At 36.8% G+C, this 24,832-nt stretch overlaps 1 protein-coding gene across 6 annotated transcripts; it reads right to left on the bottom strand.

The window, feature by feature from the left end:
- Nucleotides 1-1,129: 1,129 nt before the first annotated feature.
- On the bottom strand, nucleotides 1,130-20,191 carry TRDMT1 (tRNA aspartic acid methyltransferase 1). 6 transcript variants are annotated; one of them, XM_019616401.2, is made up of 11 exons: nucleotides 20,173-20,191; nucleotides 19,774-19,883; nucleotides 16,678-16,749; nucleotides 13,238-13,303; nucleotides 11,705-11,774; nucleotides 10,726-10,809; nucleotides 9,933-10,297; nucleotides 6,341-6,398; nucleotides 5,265-5,394; nucleotides 3,898-3,994; nucleotides 1,171-1,263 (listed from the first exon to the last, which is right to left on the bottom strand). In XM_019616401.2, exons 2-10 carry the CDS (start codon nucleotides 19,827-19,829, stop codon nucleotides 3,915-3,917), a joined length of 981 nt encoding a protein of 326 aa, XP_019471946.1. In that variant the 5' UTR covers nucleotides 19,830-19,883; nucleotides 20,173-20,191; the 3' UTR covers nucleotides 1,171-1,263; nucleotides 3,898-3,914. The 6 variants fall into 6 exon arrangements, with proteins under 6 accessions (XP_010711007.2, XP_031409762.1, XP_031409763.1 ...); XM_010712705.3 differs by lacking the exons at nucleotides 3,898-3,994; nucleotides 20,173-20,191 and adding an exon at nucleotides 18,102-18,178 and having other exon boundaries at nucleotides 1,130-1,263; nucleotides 19,774-19,880; XM_019616403.2 differs by lacking the exon at nucleotides 1,171-1,263 and having other exon boundaries at nucleotides 3,921-4,029.
- Nucleotides 20,192-24,832: the final 4,641 nt, after the last annotated feature.

Genomic DNA, 24,832 nt, shown 5'->3' with positions numbered 1-24,832 from the left:
TCATTTCTCTTTCATAGCTGGAGACCACAAGATGTCCAAGTGTTCTTAAAGAATAAAGCAGGCTATAGTAGCTTCACCCAAGGTTTTGCTGGTTTCACAGTCCAGAAGCAGCACAACAACCAAGAGAATAAATGAAAAAGAAGTCAGAATAAGAGAAACTATGGCAGTAAACAATAACTGCATGCTCTTTGTTTTTCAGGATGATACAGTAGATTTGAAAAGCTGCGACTTCTTTATACTGACTTTGTTCTCTACAGTCCCTACAGTCTCTCCTGCGCTATCAAGCCTAGATGCAATACACCACAACTGCCACGTTTTCCCACAAGGGAAATAAGAACAAATAATGTCTTTTTCAGGACTGCCAGCTTTGACAACTTACTGGTGTGCAGGAACCAGAAGCAATCTATGAAAACACAAAGTTTTTACTTTTCGTGTCTTTTATGTGTAGGTCATTGGTAAGGAGCAATGATCTCATCCTAAATAATGTGAGTGAGAACAGAAACAGCCAAGTTGTTGTCAGGGTTATGATAATCTTGAAATATTTTTATTCAGCTGAACAAATCATACAGAACAGGCACACTTGAATTCCAGAAACCTGAAAGTATTTAGACAGGATCAGACAAACCTAAACTTCAGATGACAACGGGTCTTCTTAAAAAGTCTACATAAAATACTGAGTTTAACACTTTCATTAGATTTTTAAAAAATAATTAGATTATATATACAATAAATCTGTTTGGAATGGATTGCTGTAGTTTACAAATGAAAGCATTTTACACACGGAAACTTGTCTTTGCACTTAATGAAAGCAGCTTTGACATTTACAGTCTTTTTATATTGTACTGAGAGTAGCTTTCAGATAAAATTGTTTTCTCCATTTTTATTGAGATACATATGTAATTATTTCTGCTGTTTTTCATTTGCAAAGTAAAACCAATATCTAAAAGGAGCAATTAATTCCTGGAAACCTCTATTTCAATAAAGGACATCTGGAGTGCAAATCCACCGTGAGTGAAAGGTATTTAAACATATCGGAACTGTTTAGCAAAATATCTGTATATTTTAGTTAGTTCTGATTTTTGTTAGGCTGCCATCAGCTTGCTCGTGAAAGACTGAAGTATTTTCTGTCACCAATCCATAGTCATCCAATTCGGGTTCTAAATTATCCGAGTAGAATGGAGATCAATTTTGCCACCACATGTACGTTGAGGCTATTTCCCAGAAGACGGTAGCATTGCTTTATTGATACTTTGTCAGGAAAGCCTAAAATAAAACAGCACAGAGTCATTAGTCCGAGGTTCTCCCTGGCTTTTTGGCTATTCCTTTTTTCAATGAGCAGTTCAAAAATATAGATTTCATATATACAAAAACACACACCCTTACAGTTCACAAATTTATAAATACAATTGTACACTGCACAGCTGCTACTCAAGAGAAAATGAAAAGAGTAATGTAGCCACAGGAGAAAGAAAATAAGATGACTCTACAGATATGATAAAATGCATTTCATTACAGGCTATATATTGTAACTCCAATCTGAGGCCCTCTAACCAGTTATGGAAAACTAAATTAGTCTCACATTGCAAGGTACTACCAGTACAGATCAGGCTATGAGGAAGGTTTATTCAGGGAGAGATCAAGCAGCTGAACAATTTTCCATGTAATTCAATACTGTCCTTGTGGAATGCACTCAGAAATACAGACACCATCCAGTCCTTCACATTGTAAATGCATTGACTGGCAAGAAGAAAGGAGGACCAGAAAATGTTAGACTGTTCCAGCTATTGTGAAAGGGCTGTGTTCTGTAGTGAATGTGCAATCACAGGTGACCAAGCTTCTGAAAATTAAGAAGTTGCCAACTGGCTGGTCTGCTGTACCCGTCCTTGCTTGCACTCTCAGCTTACTCCAGCTACAAGCTAAAGTGTATCTGCAAACTGACTGAAAGATGAAAAGCAGTGGTGATTCGACTGTTATGGTCATTTGCTAAGCTGTTGAAACTTGACCACATTCAATTATTTGCTCATTCCGTAAGAAGAAACATGTAACTTTGACTCTGAGGTTATCACCACCCAGCTTAGCTTTGATGCACAAACAATTGGTGTGAGGAAGAAGTGATATATATATTCTGAAGTTTTCAGAGCACCTCAGAAAAATCCTTGTTCAAGGAGAGCTCAGGAGAGAACATGGCTGGATAGCTGCTGAGCCAAAGGTGGGAAGCTGAGGAGGAAGTGTCTGGGAGGAATTGTTCCATCCTTCTCTGCCAGTTATTAATGCCTTGAATACGGATTACTTTGGTAAACATGTTTTCTGCCAGCTCTAGCCATTCTGAACAGCTTCTCAGCGCTCAAATTTGGGCACCTATTCTTTTCCCTTTGGAACAACCGTTTGCATTTCTCCACACAGACTTACTAAAATAGTTTTCACATTGTATCACTAATAAGGTACAGAAGAGTATATGAAAATAAATGTGTACTTATGCACACACATGCACATGTAATTAGAGCTCAAGAAGCTTATCTGAATGCTGATAATTTCAGAGTTTCTCCTTCTGTCTTTTGGCAATTGAAAGCCATAATTCATTTTCAGGACTGTTTTCTTTATCCCAAACCTCTCTCCATCTGCCTGTTTACATTATCTTGCATCTTCTGTCTTTTTGGCTCAAGAGTAACTACATCATCAGGACAGATTTAACAACTCATACCAGAACGCTTGTACTTGTTGCACAGATCTCACCATATCATTTATGTCTTGCATGTTACTTCGCAATGCCTTGACAACAGGCACTACCACAGAGTGCTGTGCCGTTTGTTTCTTAATAGCTTACACACATTGCTAAAAGGAAAAATGGAAAAGGCCTCCTGACATCACCCTCATGAAAGCAGGTCACAGGTGCAAGAACGCTCTGATCGCTTTTAATGACACTGCAGTGGGACCCATGATTAAGATAAATGATTGCATATTTTTTCATTGACCTATAGTGCAATTACAACTTATACACTGAGATGTTAAAAGCACAAATAAATCTGTTAACATTAAGACAAGACAATGACTCTAGCTCTATATCTCATGTACTTGAAAAGACCATAAATCTGTTAGAATATAGACACAATTATGCTGCATTTAGACACGATAATGTTTCTTACAACACTGTTGCTGCAGCTAGCAATATGCTGATGCTGTGACAAAGCTTCCTCACATTCTGTTCATTTCGATTTCAGCTTTCATAGTTTTCTCATTTGTTAATTCATTCATTTTTTGAACAAATAGTTGCAGTGGGTACAACTCCAGGCATTCTGACACTGAAAATTTCAGCCAAATTGTTGCTAAAGAACACAGATGCAGTGAAATTACAGTGTATTTTCCTCTGAAAATTCCACACTTCTCAAGAACGATTTCAAATTAAGTATGGAAGAAATGCAATCAGTGACATACCCCTTACTGTAGCCATAAATATAGCAACTTGCAAGTCTTTTCAAGAAAATACAGCATGTAAATCCTCAAAAGAAACTCACAGTAGCTAAATTCACCAGATTACTATCAGCACAGAGCTGAGTAACACTTTTTTTCCCCCTACACGTACAAAGTGGAAAACATCTAGATTAAAACAAAGGAGGCAAAGGTCAGACTTGTGACTCAGTGCACTGGGAAAGCCTTAATGTGCATATGAATCAGGATATATGACAGAGGAAGCCATTGGATACGAGGCTTGTTCCATGTGTTATGGAAGTTGGAAAAGTAGTATACTGAAGAAGGGAACTGCAAGAGCTGTAAAGGAGTTTCCATCATTAAAGCAGAAGAGTCTAGCACTATAAGAACTGCGATCTGTCCCTGGCTGCTGTGCATTTCTCTGGTGACAAGACAAGGTTGCCAAGTGAGCACTTCATAGATAGTGACTACCTGGATGCTCCTCAAATTCAGAAGCCTGACTTGTCTTGAGAGTTCAGTTGTGGTTTGCAGAAACATGGAAGGTAACAGCTGTCCCTGAAGATGAGCTCTGAACAGAGAACACTTAGCATCATTCCAAGTGCTCTGAAACAATAAAGGTCACTCAAACATATGGAGTTACACAAACAAATCTCTGTGCCTTGGTTCTGCTTCTATTAAATACAAGCAAAATTAACTCTAGTACACCTCTTAGTGGTATTGCAAAGACTGATCCAATGATTGGAAAACACAAGCTGTTATAAGCAGCACTGTATCTAAAAAGAGAGAAAATGGATAATTCTGTGTTCAAAATGGAACTTAAACATTATTATAAGCCTATACATGACCAATCCATTAAAGAAGGGCAGCTATGGAATACTCCTGCATATTGACACCTAACTCAACATGGCACACTCATGAAAAAATTACAGAACAAGTAAGCTTAGTGGTGTCAAGTCTAATGACTACGCAAATTCGATAATGTTGTTTTAATGTATGTTTTTTATGTAATTACAAGGAACAAATACAAAAAAAACCCTAAAGATATGAAAGAAAAAAATATATGCAAACTATCAGTACTCAAAGCTGCTCAGAAAGTTGAACTATATTACAAGTTACTCAAGGTCACTGGTGTCCTGGAAGTCTGTATTGCTGAGAGACAATAAATTGATCTGATGTAATGGCAGCAGACCAAGCTCCTTAGCAGACAGTAACAGGTCCATTTCCTTGTCTTTCTTTGCTGAAGAGCAAGGAAAACTCTCGTGCATTCATTTCTGGCTTAATACCAGTTGACCTATGTGCAACATACCGGTATTGCCCAGTCTTGCTCCTTGACTCCCTTGTCTCCACAAAAACAGAAAACAAAGTAATTGACCAAGGGCTAGGACTGCCTTTTCTAGAAATTAGAGAGGACTTAAAAAATCATTAATTGAAGAGATTTGTCACTCCTGAGCAAAGAAGCATTTGTATACTGTGAAGTTATTCCCTTTCTGTTACCAGCTGCAAACGTATGGAAGGGAGCATGCAGCTCAAATAGTGAGAGCTAAGGCATCCTAAGCTGGCAGGATATGTTGACTTATTGGTTATGGGTAATGTTGGCTGCTGAGTAAATAGTTTCAATTGTAAAACAAAGATATTCCTTCAGTGTCATTCAGTAATACAGCACTTCTCATGACAAAAGGGAATTTAGAGGAAACTCAGCCAATTAGTAAGAACCGATCAGAAAAGCTGAATGGTCAGAAAAAACTTACAAAATAAAATGCACACATTACTTCCAACAAAAAAACTACATTGGCATAACTTAAGAATGAAGTATAAGTGGATACTTTGTGAGCACATACCAAATTCTGGAGGGAATCCATGCAGATTTGCTATTTCTCTTGGAGTAAAATACCTCAGTTTTAGCGTCGACAGTTTCATAAGCTTCTCTTCTTCTGTTAAGTTCTCAATGTGCTTAAACACTGATTCAAGCTACAAAGAATATCCAAAACAACAGGTATCACTGGCACAGGCAGAACATGAAATTACACTGTAACACTCACATCACAACAGAGCATTTCCTTGATTATCACAGTGCCAAAGTCAATTTGAAAGCACGTTAACTGTTCTATTTTTGCAGCCAATATCTTAATATGAGCACTGACAAGAACAAAGTCAAGTGATGAAGGAATTCATCACTTCTTCCCCAAGTTTACAAGCCATACCAATACTTAATGAGGCAATCAAACGACTATAAACATTTGTTAATGACAAAATATTGACTTAGTATAGCTCAGAAATATCATACATATATACACGCAAGTTAAGTAGTACAGATACGGCTCAACTGCTTTAATCCATTTGTTTTGGGATTATTCTGAATTCCAAACTGAATTCCTCTTATGCTTAAAAATACCTTACAATATTAGTGAGTGGCACAGAAGTGCAGGAGGAAATGTTTGTCTGCTACCTTTCCCCATGCCAAAGTACCACTTTGTGGTGAACTTAGCATCTACAGCAGAACCTTTCAAAATGTTATGTCCTTCCAGATAATAATTTTGACATTCAAAGATTTTAATATTAAACATTTGACAATGCTTACCAGCTCACATACATAAAAAAGTCCCTCGAATCACAACTTGGCAGTGTAATTTGTCAATAGAATTAGTCAATTTTAATGTTTTCACACTGAAATGTTTTCACTGCGGAATCTCTACGTGACAGTACAAATAATAAAATACCAATTCGTTCTCCATAAAGAAAGGCACAGGTATATTTTGATTCAAATAAATTGCTGTTTGGAAACTCTAAGTACATCAGATAGAAACTTATTTCCTTAAAAGCATTTTTGTTGTGTTATTCAGAACAACAAAGCAGAAGACAGACAAAACAAGCTTTAAGACAAGTATTTCTCATACGTTAGTGTAATCATACTTACCTGCACATCTACTGCTGTCTGCAGAACTGAGCCTGTCCCTTCTACATAGTGCCCATACCTTAACAAAAACAATCTTAAATGAATATTTTCATTGGACATTGGTACTAACAATCACAAGGATGCAGGATGAACTTCATTTGCTGGAATTAACAAATAGCCTTCTGGACTGATAAAGGAAAAGGCCTTGTTATCAACAATGCTAACTCTTGAAATGCAGTAGCCTCTGAAGATAACCTCTGGGGATGAGTCTGCAATCAATGCACAAGGGTTTAACCACGCTAATGCCTTATATAAGGAAAGTAACTCAAGCACAGCATCATCAGAAAGGCCCATCTACATTGCAAACATTGATTTTGCACTAAGGCAAAATATGTCAAAGGCCAAACGGTCCTAGGGTTCTAATTGGCCGACCATATTAAAAGCAGGACCATTAAGCGTGATCCTGCAGCTTTCAATCAATCCATTAGGAACAAAGTAGTTCAGTCAGATTTAACTTTTGCTTGCTTGCAGATTTTCCACAAAGGGAAGGTATGGGGGATGGGCTTCTATGCAGAGAAGCAGAAGAAAAAAAGAAGAAATGAAAAACAGCATCCAACCACACAGTAAGCACACTTATGGTATAAAAACATACGACAGCTTTTTTGGATGCTTTGTGGTTGACTGCATAACGATATGTTTACTCTGTACTCTCTTCCAGGCTATCATTTAAATATAATCATGGGCTTTCAGAAACAAGCTCTGACGTTCTAACAACAATAGCAAATGAATGTACTGAACAGAGACTGAATCAAGGCCATCACTGGCTTTTGCAAAGTAGAAGAACTTGGAAGATCCTCGCATCAGACGCGAGTGGTCTGCATCAACCATTGCTATATACTATCGTCAAGTTTTCTCTGTGTAACTGTAAAGACCGCTGTGTTTTAAGCCTACTAACTCTGCAATGAATAAAGGAGTGGTCTGCCTTCATCAAAGATGTAATGACTCAATATGACTCAAATCTTGAGAATTTCTTCATCTGGAAATGCTTATGAGTAGTTCTACCAGTATCAGTGAAACTAACAGCAATTTTTAAAATAAAGTACATGCAAATCTTATCTTAGATCAGGACAAAGTGACCTAAACACTAACACCACATGAAATTGAACTGTAAACATATAACATTTAATTGGTTAGCAGCACTCTGAAAATTCCCTAATGCCACATTTAATAAGGTAAAACACATACACTGAGGAATCCTCATCTTACATGGTATCTAATACTATTCGATCTTACTTTAGCTGAACGTATCTGAGACAAAATAAAATAAATGAGGATAAATTTCAAAGTGGTAGTTCAGAGTTTTATGGGGGAAAGAGGATTTTTTAAATGTGATACATGTTATCTAATGCACCCTAGTCTAAATAACTGTGACTAAAGAACTCACAAAAAAAAATCCAGTTGGTATAGCCAACTAGATTTAAAAATGAAGATTGTCCTACCTTTCCTTTTTTAAAATGTGGATAGATGGGCAATGTTAGCTTGAACGTCATTGATTATTATTGCAGTTGCTGACTACAGAAAAATTAACGTGCCTACCTTAAACTCAGAACATAATTAAAAAGGGAAATTTTGCCACAGTGAAAAACGATGCATTGATTTTTGGATATTTCATTAGCAGTTACAATGAAAGAAGCAGATGGCTTAAGAAACTGCAGTCCTAAATTTTCACCTGACTCATGTCATTATTTTCTTACATCCCATCTTTATTTTCTAAGCTTTATAAAAAGCTCAGTTTCAAACTTTAATATGTTATTTCCTGGTATACACTGTCATTAGAGAGAATTTCTGTAACTAATATTGCTCTGTCTCTGAAGGCTGTTCTTGTCAGCATAGCAAGAATTTGTGAGTCCAGAAAAATTTGAATCAAATAAATAGCTTTCATTTACTCTGTCCTTCAAAATGGTAATTTTCCTCTATCACAACTTCATACCTCACAAACACATTCCCTAGAGAAACCAATGGTATTCGCACACTCAAGAAACTCAGCAATCATTTTCAAATTGTCTAGGAGTCTAAGCTGGAAGGTTCTGCTCCATCTCTCAAACATCACATCTATATTTTGCCCTAAACCCCATCAGAGCTTTTTGACCTCCCAGAAGACACAGCGTATGACAAAGGCAGAAAGGCAAACAAAAGCACTGATGTAACGTGTTCAAGGCCTCTGAATTAGCAATGATCAGTGTGATTGATAAGGAAAACACCATACAAGTAGCACAGCAAAGAGATTCTCTCTACTGCTCTGAGTACTGCTCTGCTTCATTCAGGGTCCTCTTTCCCAAATCTGTTCAGAGAACTTCTAGACTTCTTACAGCAGTGATGTACTCTAAGCCTCAGAAAGAGCTCTGGATGAAGACTGAAATGTAATTACAACAACTGTCTTAGTACTGAGCTGTAAATTATACCTGACATGGTTCTCCATGTGGTCATATCTTCCCTTTCCAATTCTTTGTTCCAAAGCCAGTAAATCATGAGCCAAGAACTACAACTATCCGGCCTGACTCTTCCCACATCATTAAAAAGGCAACAAATACAAAAAAGAAAGTCTACATTTTTTTATTTGACAACTTTAGTTATGAAACAGCTCCCACAATGCTGACTTCCCCATGACTCAAAACAGGGAGGGCAGAAAAGACATATCAGTGAGAGGTGGAGGAAAGGCTTTCTTGTTGCACGAATTTTGAAATTCTTCTCTGCTTTTTTATTATCAAAAAGCTGAAATCACAAAATCTGCAGGAATTCAGTTCATCTGACATTCTAATTTCTACTACTAACAACAAAAAAACTTGCTATAATTAGCTTTAATTCATTAACTGAGTATTATTCTGTTGAAACATCTTAAGAACTCAAACACAAACCTCCAGGCTCTAACTGGCACTTTCCAGTACCAATGCACTCAGTGGAGAAGCTCTTGACAGGTTGCCTGTGGTATTTCAAAACACTCAACAACACCTGCCAATCAAACTTAAAATTCCAAAGCATGAATCAGAAAACTACTAGACAGAAACGCACTGATGTTTTGCTCCATCAAATATGATTTGTAATGCTGCAACTAACTGGTTTTATGATATATGGCCAATTCACAGCTATTTTGACCTACACAGCTGAAACATCCAGGAAATCAATAAAACGTACAGTGGAGACAGTTTTAATGAGGAATGGATCTGTCATGCATGACGCTTTGTAACAGCAGTGAGCATTATAAAGAAATTCATTAATGAATCAGTACTATACCAGTCTACTGGAACCATATTTTCCGCAGGGGTAATTAAGCTTCTGTGAAGGTCAATAACAAATGGCAGTGTCTTTTGTGAATGCATTTTTGGAGTGGGCACATGATGTTCTGCCAGACAGTCTCATGCTGGCATTCCATTCAATTAGGAAGCATGCTACATAAGGAGATTTTTCTTTTTTTTTTTCCTCAGATTCCTGTCTTTTTTTGGTGATGAAATAGTTCTTTTTTTTTTCTTCTAATTTTTTAGTACACAAATGAAAGCACAATACACACTCTAAGTTTCAGGACATGATTCAGCAATACACTTTATTTGCAACTTACCCTTTTGTAAAGCATGTGGATCTCCGGCAAGTGGGTTTAACAATGTCTAACAAGAAAGCATAGCGTACCAAGGACTTGGGTGCTAAAAAATACTGACTCATTTCTTCATTCTCATCTTCCAGGAAATCTTGTAACATTTGAATAGAGGGATCATTGTCCTGACTATGCTTCCTTACCATTTCTTCTGCTGTTTCAAGCTTAAAAAGAAAGGCTTCTTTTGGCAAGGGTCCATTCTTGCTGCTGCAATCAGAACCAATATTTGAAACTAGACTCTTCTCTCCAGAAGGCAAGGAAGAACTAGCTTCGTCAACAACTTCATCCTTGGATAACTCTTCTAGATTCTGATCTGGGAATCGTGTCAATATCTAAGAATACAATTGTGAGAAAGATTAAGTAACTGCATTTGATAAACAACTTGACACCAGAAACTGTAGCGATTAAGAATTATTTCAGAGATGCAAATAACCATTTGGTGTTATTTTTACAAAGATTAAAAAAGAAATAAATAAGTTTGCATTGAGATCAGTTGACCTAACAGCAATGATGATGGAAACAATTGCAAATGGTCGCCTTTACTAAAAGACATTTCCACCTCAACTGCTTTAAGCCAACTAAGCCATTGATATGCATTTCAGTCTTTAGAAGACACAGCATCAAGGCCAAAGAAAAAGAGATTTCAACTTTTCTGTTGGTATCTCTTGTCTAATCCACTCCTGTCCACACTACTAAACTGAAAATTTAAACTACGATCTTCATTAAATCAAGAAAATTGAATAACAGAAATTACACTCACCTGACCAGGAACATGAAAGAAAAATGGCTCCTGGTGAAGCTTTGCAATTAGAAAATACCGCAGCCTAGAATTGGGAATGCCAAGCTGCAAGCAAAAATCCACAAGTTTTTGGTCTGCGTGACAAATGGAGAAGAAATGATCTATAGCATTGTAAAAGTTACCTATTATTATTTACATTAATAAAATTATTTCACACTAATGCATTTTGCCACTTAAGAGATATCAAAATTAATTGATAGTACCTAAATACTTCTAATGAACCATGAATGTAATTCCCATGCAGAAGTAACCTCAAAGAAACAAGTAGGTATTTTTTTCTCATGATTCTGATTTTCTCTGTAAATGAACAGGAACATTAGCAAATTGTTATCTGAGGAAAGAAGAAAAATGAGGCACGCCACTGTTTCCTGGGACGAGTACTGCTTGTTTTTTTATAAACCAGGAAAAAGGTTTCTCCTTTTGTTACAAGGAACTATAGGACATCCAACAATGAAACAAATGTACCACTGGTTTTCAAAGTACTCTCTACCATGTTTTGTCAAATACATATGATACTTCACTGATCCCATTTAGTCTTGCACAATCTGGCACCTCTCTTAATTCTCTTCCAGTTGTCAAGGAAACATGCAAACAGTGGCCCTGCCCCCACAGATGACAGTCATGTTTTCTGTGCTGGAAAATCACAGGCATCAGCAGTTCTGAAACAATGAGGCTCCTGCAGGGAAGCACCTTCTTGGTCATGGCTTACGTCACGCCTACTTTAAAAAAATGGTAGCAAAAGATGCATGACTAGGATCACAATAATAACATCAGTAAGATTATGCCAATGTACCAGTGAGAAATCAGTCATATCAGATTGCTCTCATTCAGAAGCTCTGGGCACCACCCTCTTTTCTAATAAAACACATCATTTTCAGATGTCCTCGTTCTCAGTGTTGTTTGAACAGCTAAATAATCTTAGAATAAAATTAATACTCACACAGGTTGGAGACAAGAGAAATTCTTGATATTCAAATCCACATGTTTCTAGTGTTCGCAGAAGTTCATTTCTGGCAATGAGAAGAATTGAGAAGCAATTATGCCCTTCACAAGACCTTATAAACCCTTTTAGTTCTTTTTATCCTAAGTAAAAACACATCAAATGTAATACCTTAGGTACTGAGATTTCACATTCAGTGAAAGAATCAGACAGAGAATTATACATGTAAAATAACCCATTTCTGAACTTATAGAGACAACATACAAAATGCAGTGTTACTGCAACTAGAAATGACCACTACAAATTCACAAGTACCTAACACCTACTTTGGTGCAAACATCCCTTCAAAAGAATTCCATCTCTAGAAGCATATATCTCTAGGTGAGTGAGACAGCAAGGAAAATAAGAGAGCAAAACTTCCTCTTTATTGTGAATTATAAAATTTGACACTAAAATCGATACAGATGGCTCACTGTTTCCCTCTGTTCACGCGTATGATGTCAGCTAAGCTTAATAAAATGGTTAAGTCAAAAATTTGTGGATTTGACAATAAAAGAAAGCTTGGACTGTGCTCTGCAAGCATTAAAAAAAAAAAATCACTGATATCGGAGTTTTCCTGAAAAGACTTGCCTTTCTATTCCATGTATATGCAGGCTATATATAAATCACAAACTGTGACCCTATATCTGGTACTGTATATGGCACTGCATCCGAAGAGAAAGCAAGCATTCTGACCAGTATTTTCTGAGTTACAAACTGTTTCAAACACTGGCCAGCAAGGAGCAGCCAGGAGAGAATCTCAGCAAGGAGCAGCAAGGAGAGAATCTCAGGCTCTCCAGAAGCAGTCCAAATCTCCAATAGGATTGCTGCATGCTTTAATCAGTGAAAGATGAAAATGTCTCCCAGCTGCCTGCCACATGCATTAAGAAGTATGAAGAAGCTGGCTGCTCTCCTGTTGATTTAAGAAATGCAAGGAAAAGATCCCATTTTATTTCCAGCAAGAAATGAGAAAAGATGACTAAATCCCTGTCTCTCCACACAAGTGAGGAAAATGGTCCTGCTGTCATTAAGTAATCTTATCACCAATTTTCCTCTTTTGTATTTCAGACAAAAGTTATATGCAGATTTCATACTCTCTTTATGAACCATTTTATAGCAACAGTGAATCAGTGACAACATACTATCAATAAAAGCACTGAAGAAAGCTACTGCATTCTATTGTGATATCAGAACAAGATACTAAAACCTCTCCTTGAAAAAAAATATTGTTTCTTTGTAAAGGATACCAAGTCATCAAAGAAAAACAGCAGAGTCAAGTTCTAGTCTATTTTATCTGCTTAGAGAAATAGTTATTTATCAAGTTCCTTTCACAGGACTTCAATTCCCAAATTAAAACAGTATCTTTTACTTACAGCTGCTAACTGTGCCACCTCACTATTTTCTTCTCTTAAATTCCAGGAAATAAAAATCCTGCCCTCTCCTAAGGAAAATCTCCTTTATTAAAAAATAAATCATGTATAAGTAAGACTTTACCTTGCAGAAGAGGATTCAAATCCTTTAACGTTTTCTAAAAGTAGGTATTTTGGAAGCTTCTGGAGCCTAAAAGAAAGAAAATATCAATTGATCAGAGTTGCGGGAAGTAAACTACATTATATTTTTCTGCATACTTGTTTAGCTACAAGATCAAAATATACCTATTTTCTATATACCTATTTCTATACCATGCTAGTCCATAAAAAGATGTACCTCAGTGTTGCATAGATTGAGTAATTCCCTTATGAATTGTTGGTAATTCCAAACAACAAGAAAAACCACATTCCTTCAGATGGACTGCTGTACCCATCTGTATCCCACACATGTTCTTTTGAAAACATATAGCATTGTTCATTTCCTAGAGCACGTTATTGCCACTCAAAGATTAAATTTGTAATAGAGAAGAAAATTATAGGGAATGAAAAATACTACAATTTACCCATGGAATAGAGCACTTTATTTATTTATTTTAAGTACTTAAATCTGAAATCAATGTTAAAATACCGTATCTACATTAGTGCCAAAACATCAAAGTCAGCATTCATTTAATTGCTTTAACAAATACTACATTTGGAGTTCAAACTCCATATACTTTCAATTTTCTGTACTTAATTTTTTCATTTTCATGAGAAGGGAAGGAGAAGCAGCTGAGGTTAAACAACATCAGTGCAGAGGTCTGGAAATTCCAAAACCAGCTTATTAAATCTCTGGAGAAAGAAACATACCAAAACTGTGCCAGGGACCATTTTAACAATTTTAAACCATGAATGATTCAGATTCAAGTGATTAGGCACATGCATTGGAACCAATACTCCAGTAAGACTAACACAGATATACAACGTCTACCACATACAAGATCTCAGAAGAGTGTGCAGGAACAGAACATTAATGCCAACAGACAGTAATTCCAGGTTTATTTAAGTCGGGAAGTGATTTCAGACTGTACTGATGTAAATCACAGCAGAATTTGTTTTGGCAATTTCCAAACTATCATCAGTTACAGAAATTCACATGAATAATTCCAACATTTGACAAGAAATTTGAAAATGTACAAATACTACAGCAAATACAAAAATACTGAAAATAACACTGAGGTGGAAAAAAAAAAAGCATCAGCCAACCCCCCTGGGCAGGAATGGAGAACATATCTGTTGGTATGTTTACTCATACTCAACATCACCATCACCTACTGTGAAACTTATTTTTGGAGTAACGAATCCACAGCAGAGCCTGAAGTGCAAAAGCTCATACAGGATCAACATGTCACAAGGCAAATAATCACTATACAAAGAGTATGTGTTAAATACTTGGCAGGTTTTAACATCACTAACTTCTCTGTAAAATTAACAAACACTGAAGTCTTAGTATTAGATTTCCCTGGGTTATGGTTTGGATACAATAAACAGACAGTATCTGGCCCATTTGGGTCAGCCTTTGTGTTCACTGGCTGGGGGCTGGAAAGATTTCCCAGGTGTTTCCAGATCTTGAAATTGCCTTTTCTGTGCCTTTAATATTTGCCTCCCTAGGCTATCTTTGAGCCCCGTTTCAGCCACATTTTGTTGTAAAAGGCAGAACATAAGGTAGGAACAGCCAAAAATAAAAACTTTTTCTATAGTTTCCACAAATTGAATGCATGCCGTATCAATTTTGAACGCGAAGTGATAGTTCCTGTATTAAGAATTTCCCTTTTTAGGGTTGAAGTACTCCTTGCATAACGTCTGGCAAACATGTCTTCTTCAAAACATACACAAACACTATCTCAGTAAAACATAAATCTAATGGAACCAAGAAACTAAGCAGCAGTTACCATCTTGAACACATTACAGACAGCTTACAGTAACTACTGCCCTAAAAACAACCTGTGTAAGGGTGATAAGGGAAGTCAGCAGCGTCTCATAGGCTGCTGAGATAAAGTGCCACAGCCAAGCCCAGCTCTGCATCACCATGACAAAAAACATGTCCTGTAGTGTCTGAAGCATTGGTTTGGGGAAGAAAAAGTCTCTGCCCTTTATCCAGTTAAACTCACAGCAACCAGGAAGAGACGCTTCCATGCTCATGCACAGCAGCGTCACAACAGCAGCCCTACTCCTAACTGCATCTCAGTTTAATGACAAGGAATAGATAGGTCAGGATTTCCTTAAGGATAAGGAAGGTACTATAATTTTGACATATACTACCTGATGTTTTTAATTTGTCATTTTGAAAGATCAGTCACGAGGAGAACTGACTTTTTTTTCCTTCTTCAAAAACCGCGTTTTCCACAATTTTCTGAAACTCACAATATTTCTTTTTTTTTTTTGTCCTCTATTAGATGTGTAGGAGAAATAATATTCTTCCTTTTTACCTATTATTTAGCTAACTTATTGGGCTACAGAACCTACTGAAGTGGTTGTTCTGTGTTCTCTATCACAGATTCAACAGCTGATCCCAGTTAAGCCACTCAGCCTTTCTGTGCCTATGTCCTCCACCTGCTGATGACAAGGGAAAAAACAGTATTTTCCCTAATGCTGCCAGCTGTAAAGCTGGTTCTGGAAGAAGAATGAAGAAACTTACCCCAGTGCTAATAGTAAATTGAAAGAAAAGAATACAGGAGTATGGTGGTGGGAAGAGAAAGACAGACAGACCTCTTTCCCTCCTCCTCCTCTTCTAGAAGTAAGATTAGCCAACAGAAGAATACAGAGTGAACAGCTATCCTTGTTTATGATGAATAAGTGTTTGGTGGATCATAACTCATGCAATTTTTCAGGCTGATGCCTAATAGACATCTCAATCCAAAGGCAGAGATTTCTGCAAAATAAATCCCTCTGAACAACTCCTTGCTTGCTCCATTCACCTCCAAAGGTGCTTAAAACGCTACGCATCTCTTCCCAAAAAAGAGTACAAACATTACTTGGAGCTGATTTTTAAAACTTTTAATAAGAACAATTTATGTCAGCAATAAACACTTCGAATTTACTGTTCAAATGTAATATATGAATAACACAAACAATTAAGGCTGTTTTATTATGAACTAGAGTCATGCCAGACAAAAAGAATAGGTTAAGATAAAAAAAGAGCCCTGTTCCGACAGATCAATGCTATTTGAAACTTTTAGTGTTATTACTCAAAACAAAAGATTATATTACAAACCAAAAAATACAGTCTGCTATAAGATAGCTAGAAGTAGCACCAGAAAGACAGAACAGACACTTTAAGAAAGAGTGGAAGGGGAAAGAGGACATATTGTATTGTGCAGCTGATATCATGCTTTAATGAAGTTTTCAAAATGTTACTTAATGACATTAGTAAAATATAAATTACTTTTGATCACATGAAAACAAATAAATAATACAATAAAATATTAGCAGTATCCATGCAGAACATTACAGATTACTTACAACATAAAATAACTACTTAGTAACACCAAAGGCTTAAGAGTTGAGGTGGAAGTTAACTTGTACCTTGGGAGAATATCAAGAATATAAAGAAAGCTCTTTGTCCGTGGATCAGATACATCACCTTGTAGGCCAATTCTACAAAATAATAAGGAAACAACTACGTTTTACTTGGACCACACTGTTATTCGACTTACATTTTTCTACAGAATGCTGGCACTTTTTACTTCAAGTTTTGAAAAGAGATTCTGCAAAATCATCATGTCCAGACATGAGGCAGTATCCTATGAAATGCCATCAGGAGTGAGTGTGACCTGAAATCCATCACAAGGTTAACACTGAAGCATTCAATATTGAAACTCACACCCCAGCGTGCATAGCATTAGCATTATGGTCTTAGACAGTAAAAAACTCCTGAAGGAACAACAACAAAAGCAACAAAAAAAGCAGCATTTAGGAACAGCCAATTACTTTATACCAAATATATTAAATTATCCAGACAAGTTAAGGTTACAATGCTCACCATTTTGCAGGATTGAGCTTGATGTGGATAATTGTGTAACCAATTTAGTGCTATTGAACTGGACGGCTCATTTACCTTACAATAAGGAGAATAATTGGATAATGAATCCAGGCCTTGGTTTCCATAACTTGTACTAGTTGTTTAAAAGATGTAAGTCTTGGTAGAAGAATTTTAGCATGTATCTAGATTAGTCATATACAGTCCATTCTTTTCATTACATTACAAAAGAAAATGTTACATTTATAGCAAAGAGAACTATATTTCCCAACTGTAATTATGTAACTATATTATAGTTGAGAGAACCTCTCTTCCAGCAACCACTGCTGTCAAACTCGTTGCATTTGAAATAAGTCTGACAAGCTCCTAGCAATTTCAGTTCTTAAACAATGAAGATACTCCTCTGTGTCATCCACAAAATCATTTCAAAGCCAACACAACATTTTGAAAACATAACTTGTGTCTATATGCAAATATTGATATACTTCTCTTGGCTAAAATAGAAACATTCCTCAGAATAAACTGTGTGCACATGCAATTTTCAAAGGACTTACAAAGCTCTTATTAAAGAACAGATTCCAATCTTAATCACACGCAGAAGGGAGAAATTCCAGTTCCCCCTCTGGAGCTACCCCACTGAAAAATTAGATTGCTAATTAAAGGGAAAGGAAGCAGTTCTAAATGCAGACTTATTAATTCCACTGTCAGTCAAACGGTATTGTGTGCAGAACAGGTGCTTTAAGCAGTCCAATCAATTTTAACTGAATTAAAATATACATACAAAGTATCGTCAATAATTAAAATTCAAATTCCTGCATTTCTTCCAGTTCAGTAGAACCTTGTGGTGAACACAGCCACAAAATGGTTGCTTAGGAAGATAAAGCTATACAGATGGGCCAAACGCTGTAACATGCTTGAAAACATTTATTCTTTAACAGTGTAAACAGTACTTAAAGGGCACTGTATCTACCTTGTAAATGGCTGACAAGGAGGACTCATCAAAATCATATCAAAAGATAATCTGTCAAATTCTTTCAGAGTAATGCCCTGAATAAGGGAAAAAGAAATACAAGAACGTTCAGTGCTGAGAACTGTACAAAACTATTAAACTAACCTTCAGACAAAACTACCCCATTGCATCCACAATTTGTTCCATCTAGTAAAAAGCTCCCTAACCTCCCACTTAACCTAATAATTCCATTCTCTTCTACCTCAGCAAACCATACAGAGCAAAGAGGCATTAACAGCCTTGAAAATGAACCCGAGGCACGAATGATACCAGCATCTACACATAACACTAAGTTTTTTATTTAATCACTCTTTTAGAAGAGATGAACTAGTTCATGATTCTTTCAGTATATCCTGACTAAAAGGAGTTAAAAAATGTTTGCTTAATGGCAGTTTTTGAGATATGATAAATGCTTAGATTATAATCCATGATTTCTAATTCATCACGCATGCAACATAAAAAGCTGTATGTGGCATAGCTTTCAGTTAACCTTAGACAGATGTGTTTTAACTTTCAGGAGCTCATTACCAACGCATCCTATGAAATTTACTTCATTCTAGATTTTGCTGAGTAAAAATCACAGAGAGCTGTTTCATGGCTGAAAGCAATAGTCTGCAAAAGCATTTCTGTTCAAAGAGAAAAGACTGTGGCACAAACTAATTGCTTGGGTGTAAGTTCTCCTATATTAAATTCTAACAGTAGGTCAGCATATTAAGGGGCCAAGAGGAGAGAAGGATCCATCAAATAACTATAAATGAGACAATGAAATCTGCTTTACATATTTCGCAGCATATCTATAAAGTGTAACACAACTGCCCACAGAAACTAGACAAAATTTCCTCTGTTTTTCAGTAAATTTAAGGAAGGTCTTATTGACTGTAATCTGCTCTTCCTTACAACATAGGAAGATATAGGCAATCTTTCCTCTTCTTTTCTCATATAAAACTGTAAACTATTATTAGTCTGCTATTACTGAGTGCTGAATAAGCAGCTAACCTTTAGCCACCCTACTTAAGCTGATATCTTAAAACAAATTCATTATCTTACTGTCATGTTGTAAAACTGCAAAAGAAGATTAAAAAGTATGCAGTAACTTCTGCAGGTAAAATCCCATATCCAGTTTGCCCCTTTTTTATTTTAGTAAGAGACAACTGTACCTATTTCTTCCCTTGATAAAGAGACAGAATTCCTAAAGCATTTGGCCTACTCAGGCCACAAAGAAAATGCAAGATATGTAGTATATTTTCCTGTGTTTTACTCAGGTCAACTATAATTACAAAGTAAAGGCATGACTCCAACAGATTTAATGAAATTCTCTCAAAACACTTGAAAATATTTTTTTTAATCTAAAAACGTGATTTTTGTCATTCCTTTAGAGCTGGTAAGCATTCCACTTGACACCTCACATGACCTTCCTTAATGCAGCAATCAAGACTTTCAGGAAAAGATCTCATTGTAAGTATCCATTTGCTTCAACAAGCAAATACAGCACATTAAATGACAGTTATTGTAAAACTGCTGTTCCCCTAACATCAATAATTAAGTCTGTCTGTTTCTCTTTAGAACTAATATGGACAGAAAGTCAATCAACTTCTAGAAATGCCAGGCTAAAGTGAAAAAAGTCATTACTCACCTCAATTGTCTTTGCCCATAATGGTGTACTGGGAAAGTTGTGTTTATAAACTTCATTGGCAAGCGTGTTCACATCCACAGCAGCAACAACTTCTGCACATACACAGCTTTCTAAAATTAAAATAAAATAGAATTGAAAATCGTAGATTCCATTTTTTACTCTTGAAAATTAGTTTCATTCAGTTGTATTACAGCTATGCTCAAAAATAAAAGAGAAATGACAAAATCAAACTCTGCTGTGTTGCCTTTAAAACTTTATATGAAGTATAGACTGCTACTAATCGGATGGCCAAAACTTCCCTCTCTTATATCCAAAAAGGGAAACTAACTTTGCATTTCTTAATTTGTAGATACAGTCACACATAAGTTCTGAACAGATTGTATCCTATAACGTTCCTACCCGCACTCTCTGTGGTGACCAAGTTCCCTCACTGTAGGAAGGCAGCCCAAGTCAACCTGTCGAGTCCCACAGCAGCTGCCTGCAGCTCTCCAGCTACTGACAGCTTACAAGATACGTAATTTATTGCTTCTCTGCTCCCTGTGAGAACCAGTGTACCTCTAAAATGTGTCTGAGATATGCATACTGCAGTAAAACTTTAAGAAGGTACCTGAAGAACTTTTGTGTGCATATTCCCCATAACAACTTGGACCTCAAACCCAACTGCTGTCTCCTTTGGTTCCAACACACCAAAAATACCAAACATTTTGAAGGACATTTGGCAGATCCTGATCTCTTGATATCAGACAAAGCATTCTGGGATACTTACAGTCATTAATGGAGGAAAGCACAATAACAAACCTACTGAGAGCTAAGAAGTATACTAATGAGCACGGTTAGTACAAAGAATTCTACAGAAACTATAAACGTTTAAAAGAACAGTATTTAATCTGCTGCTCTTCACACTATTCATTATTTTGAACACTATCCCTCAGTGAGGCTTTCTGTTGGAAAGATAGGCTGCGGTGACTGCTAGACCTGCAGGCAGAGAACAGCCAGCCCGCTTATTATGATACACAACACCAACTTCAACCACCAGGAAACCTACATCATGATCACCATCACAAAGCCCCCATTGAAACACGAGCCATTTTAACAAGGCTTGAGCAAGCCAAAAGAAACAAGGCAAAAAGCCATTTGCCTTCAGGTAGTCTCACAGCATACTCAAGTGACACATTAACAAATGACCTTATGAGACATCCAACAAATTACTGTGACCCAGCTAATTATTTACAGTTTGAAAAAACATTTATGTAATTTTGAGTGATGCAGTTACCACCCATCTACTATCTTTTGCCATGCATGTTTTCAAGGCAATACTATTCAAATCTAAGATGAAAGAGAAATCTGAGTACTGCAAAGGTTGCAGTAGGTGGCTTAATAAAGATCACTGTAGTTGTCCTGCGTTTATGGAATGTAGTAACTGGCAAGATGAGCAAGAGTTTCTACAAGAAAAAGAATCAGGGACAGTCCACTAAGGGACAACACATAAATCATTATTTGCATTTACTGTGTTGATACTGTGACCATAAATTGTAACCAAACTTAAACACAGGCATACTCGTAAGGACACCAGAGTGCCTACACCTGAGATTACAGAACAGGTACGTTAACACTGACACCTAGTGTGAAAAGAGCATCACCTTTGCAGGTCATCTGTCAAAACTAAGAAACGAAGTCAAGAGCTCATACTTTCCCCTCCCCAAAACAAAGTTACAACACCTAAGCAATGGAAACAAACTTCAAGCACTGTTTAAGAGACTGCTTTTCTCTTTTAGTCTCTCAGTTTTTGAAAGCACTTTCTCCTGACAAACAGATCCCTACTGTGTGTTCCAGGCACTCCAGAAGTAAAAAAAAAAACATCAAGAATTTCAATTTATTAAATTCACACACAGTTTAAAAACAACAGCTGGAAAGCAGGCAGTGTGCTTTCCCTTGCAACTCGTGATTCAGACGTTCGTCCATTTTACTAACTTCAGCTCAATCTCTTCTTTCATGTACGCAAGAAAGAAAGAAATACCTGATTACTTTTTCAAAGCTTCTCTTTTCCACTCAATAGCTGTGGCTCACTTCGGAGTTCCTGTTACAAAACAGACTCCCTCTAAAGCTGATTAAGTGTAATTTTTTTGTGTGGAAATACCCTAGAAACGCATGAAGGACCTCAAGCAAACAAGCAGATCTGACACATCAAACCTAACAAAGAAAAGCTTGTGCAGATTTCACACAATGTGAAAATGAAACAATTTTAAACAACTCTTCTCCTGAAATTTAAATAATTTTGATGTTAAACTGTAATACTCAATTTTGCTATGACAATTCTACATATTATTTGAAAATAATTGTAAGACATCATAACAAGACTGAGAGCAATCTGCAAAACCTTAATCAAGATTGTGTTAAGCCGTCTCCACTGACAAAAAGTACAAAATCAACTCAGAAATATGAAACAGCCCCCGAACAGCTCAATTAGTAAGATACTGAATTAGCTCCACAGGATGCATAGCAGAACTTTCATATGGAAACATAAGTGGCTCTAGATGTTTTGTTGTTTTTGTTGTTTTTTGTTTTGTTTTTTTTAAAAGTGAAATTTTCCAAATATAGCCATTAAGGGAATTGCACCCCTGCAGAAAAGAATTCTGTTTCAGGCAGACTAAAGAAAACACACATTTTCCACATGACACTGATTAGTTGCTGGAATATTTGATTTGCAACACTCCTCCTCAACACAGCCCTCAGAACAAAACCGCGTGTTTCTGAGAGAGATGTCGGAGCTCAAAAGGAAGCCACAGGCCGTGGGGAAGGTAGTGAGGGAAGTGTCACAGCCTATTTTTAGTCCTCTTGGCTGAAATCAGGTGAACTCAAAGTTCTATCACATTGATTTCGCACTTGAGTTTTAAAATCTCTTGAATAAGCATATGAGAAGCTCTGTAACTTAATATCTAATTAAGTTACAGAGGCAATGACCAAACTTCAGACCTCACCAGTGTGAAAGGGATGCTGCTGCAGTGACTGAAAGGTGTGGCATCTGAAACAAAGCCAGGATGCCTGCGTTAGCTTCTGATGTGGAAAAAAATCAGACCCAGAGGGTGTCATCTTCAAACTCTGAAAATAAAAATTCTGACATTACTATATTTGTCCTTTTCCACTGCAGAAGTATTGATCCCTTTTGTCATGCAGACCTTAAAATTAGCATGGATCTGTTTATATTCATCCTTCTACTTATGTACTGAACCCATCAATGTCAGACAGCGTGGTGTTACACCAAGGGCACAGCCTGGCAGATCCCACTGCGCCGCAAAATCAGAGTCAAAACAATTATCTACCCTAACAGGTATAGCGGAACAGATGGAAAAAGGAAGATTAGTCACATATTGTGTCAGTTCTGTTTCCCTTTCAAACAGACAGCAAAGATTTCATTTCTGAGCTGTCGGCTCGTGGCCTGAACGATTAGGCGGAACCGTCTGTGACTGCAGTTAACACGATTATCAGCAAACCCGATACTCGCTTCCTGCAGGATACTGAGCAACTTTTTTCCATTGCTCTATTTGTCCAGGCTTTCTTCAGCTCAGCCGTAAAAACTATGTAAATTCACACTGCAGCACAACTGGCACCATCACGTGCTACAAAGCGCTATATTTTAGGGAGCAATTAACATCAGTGCTAAAGGGCACTCAAATCAGCAATGTTTTTGCATTGTGCTGAATGTTGTGGCTGCTGGTCGGCATGTTTTCTTTTTCCCCTCCTCCTGAGATAGCTGTGCTACCTACTTACTTCATTGTGCTGTGCAATTCACAGAAGTTATCAAACGCAATGAATAACATTAAGCAAAGAAGAGAGGCTACAAAAGAACATTCCTATGCTCAAAAACTATCGCTACCTTCATGGCTGCAAAAAGACAGTATTTTTTAAAAATTGCTCTTTCGTATTTTATGCTCAATGAGCTTCTTCATGACCTGGCAGATTACAAATGCTTGAGGCAGAGACCTGGAATACATTTTTTCATGGGAAAACTGCCTACATTAATATGCCATTTTATGTTTGTTTTGGTTGGGAATGAGTTAGTGCAGACTGTTTGTTTGAAGGAAAGTTGCTAAGGAAATAAGCTGAAGCAAGAGATTTCCTAAAAATAAAACATTGTATTTTTCATTGCAGAAACCCTGCACTTTGTACGCAGCCAAAGCATTCATATATACTCATATAAAATATAATAGGTTTAGACATACACGATCTAAACGTCAACCTTCGCAATCCTTGCAATGCTTGGAGCATAGGATGGGAAGAAAGAAAAACATTCCCATCTCTTTGTTGCCTCGAATCTTCAAGGGAGAGAATATGAATTGACTCAATGACTTCTGACTTTAATCAAGCTCAACTTTCCAAATTTGGTCTTTTTTCCATGTCTTCGCTGTTAAAATTCAGATATTGCTATAAATCTGAAACTAGGAATTCTGCATATATTGCATTATCTACAGGTAAAGTATGAGCACAAGGCTAGGCAACCTTCAAGATTTTTCTTCTCTGCTTTTGGATCGAAATCAAAATTCACAAATAGCCATTCCATTGGCAAAAAGAACCTGATCCAACTACATATTAATACTTTGTTCATCAACAGTATGTAGCAACAGAGGAAAAGTGGGATACAAACTTTCACTCATTTATTAAAAGTCAGCTATTTTTAAGTGTAGGTGAGAATAATCTAGAAACCAACTGCATGCTACTTGTTCCCAAATGCATTCTACTTTAGTGACAACTGCCAAAACAACGAACATCCTCATCCTGCAAACTCAATTATATGCTACCCTAAAGTAAAGTTTGTAAAAGATCACAGCCAAAAATGACATCCAGGTAAAAAAAGGCAGCATTAGATTTCCTGGAAAATAACTATTTGCCAATTAAAAATGCTGACAAATAGGCAAGAAAAAAAAAAAAAAATACAAGGCAGGACCAAGTGCTGCTGAACATAAGTGGCCCAAAAAGCTGCCCATGTAAAAACAGCCAGTAAACCAAAACTGAGCTAAGCTTGCCAGAACTGCACAATCCGTGTTGTAGAACAAGTAGCTTT

This window comes from Meleagris gallopavo, chromosome 6, assembly GCF_000146605.3.
Source record: "Meleagris gallopavo isolate NT-WF06-2002-E0010 breed Aviagen turkey brand Nicholas breeding stock chromosome 6, Turkey_5.1, whole genome shotgun sequence".
Taxonomy (NCBI): Eukaryota; Metazoa; Chordata; class Aves; order Galliformes; family Phasianidae; genus Meleagris; species Meleagris gallopavo.
Note: the sequence above shows the minus strand (reverse complement) of the source record. Positions and strands in the feature narration are given on the sequence as shown.

What these genes read in the sequence shown, in the direction of transcription:
- TRDMT1 (XM_031553902.1), bottom strand. Translation starts at nt 19,829, where the DNA reads ATGAAGTTTATAAACACAACTTTCCCAGTACACCATTATGGGCAAAGA. An exon ending in ATTCTTGATATTCTCCCAAG is followed by an intron (nt 13,304 to 16,677) that starts GTACAAGTTAAC and finishes TCTTTCTTTTAG; the next exon opens with GCTCCAGAAGCTTCCAAAAT. An exon ending in AGACAGCAGTAGATGTGCAG is followed by an intron (nt 5,395 to 6,340) that starts GTAAGTATGATT and finishes TATTCTTTGTAG; the next exon opens with CTTGAATCAGTGTTTAAGCA.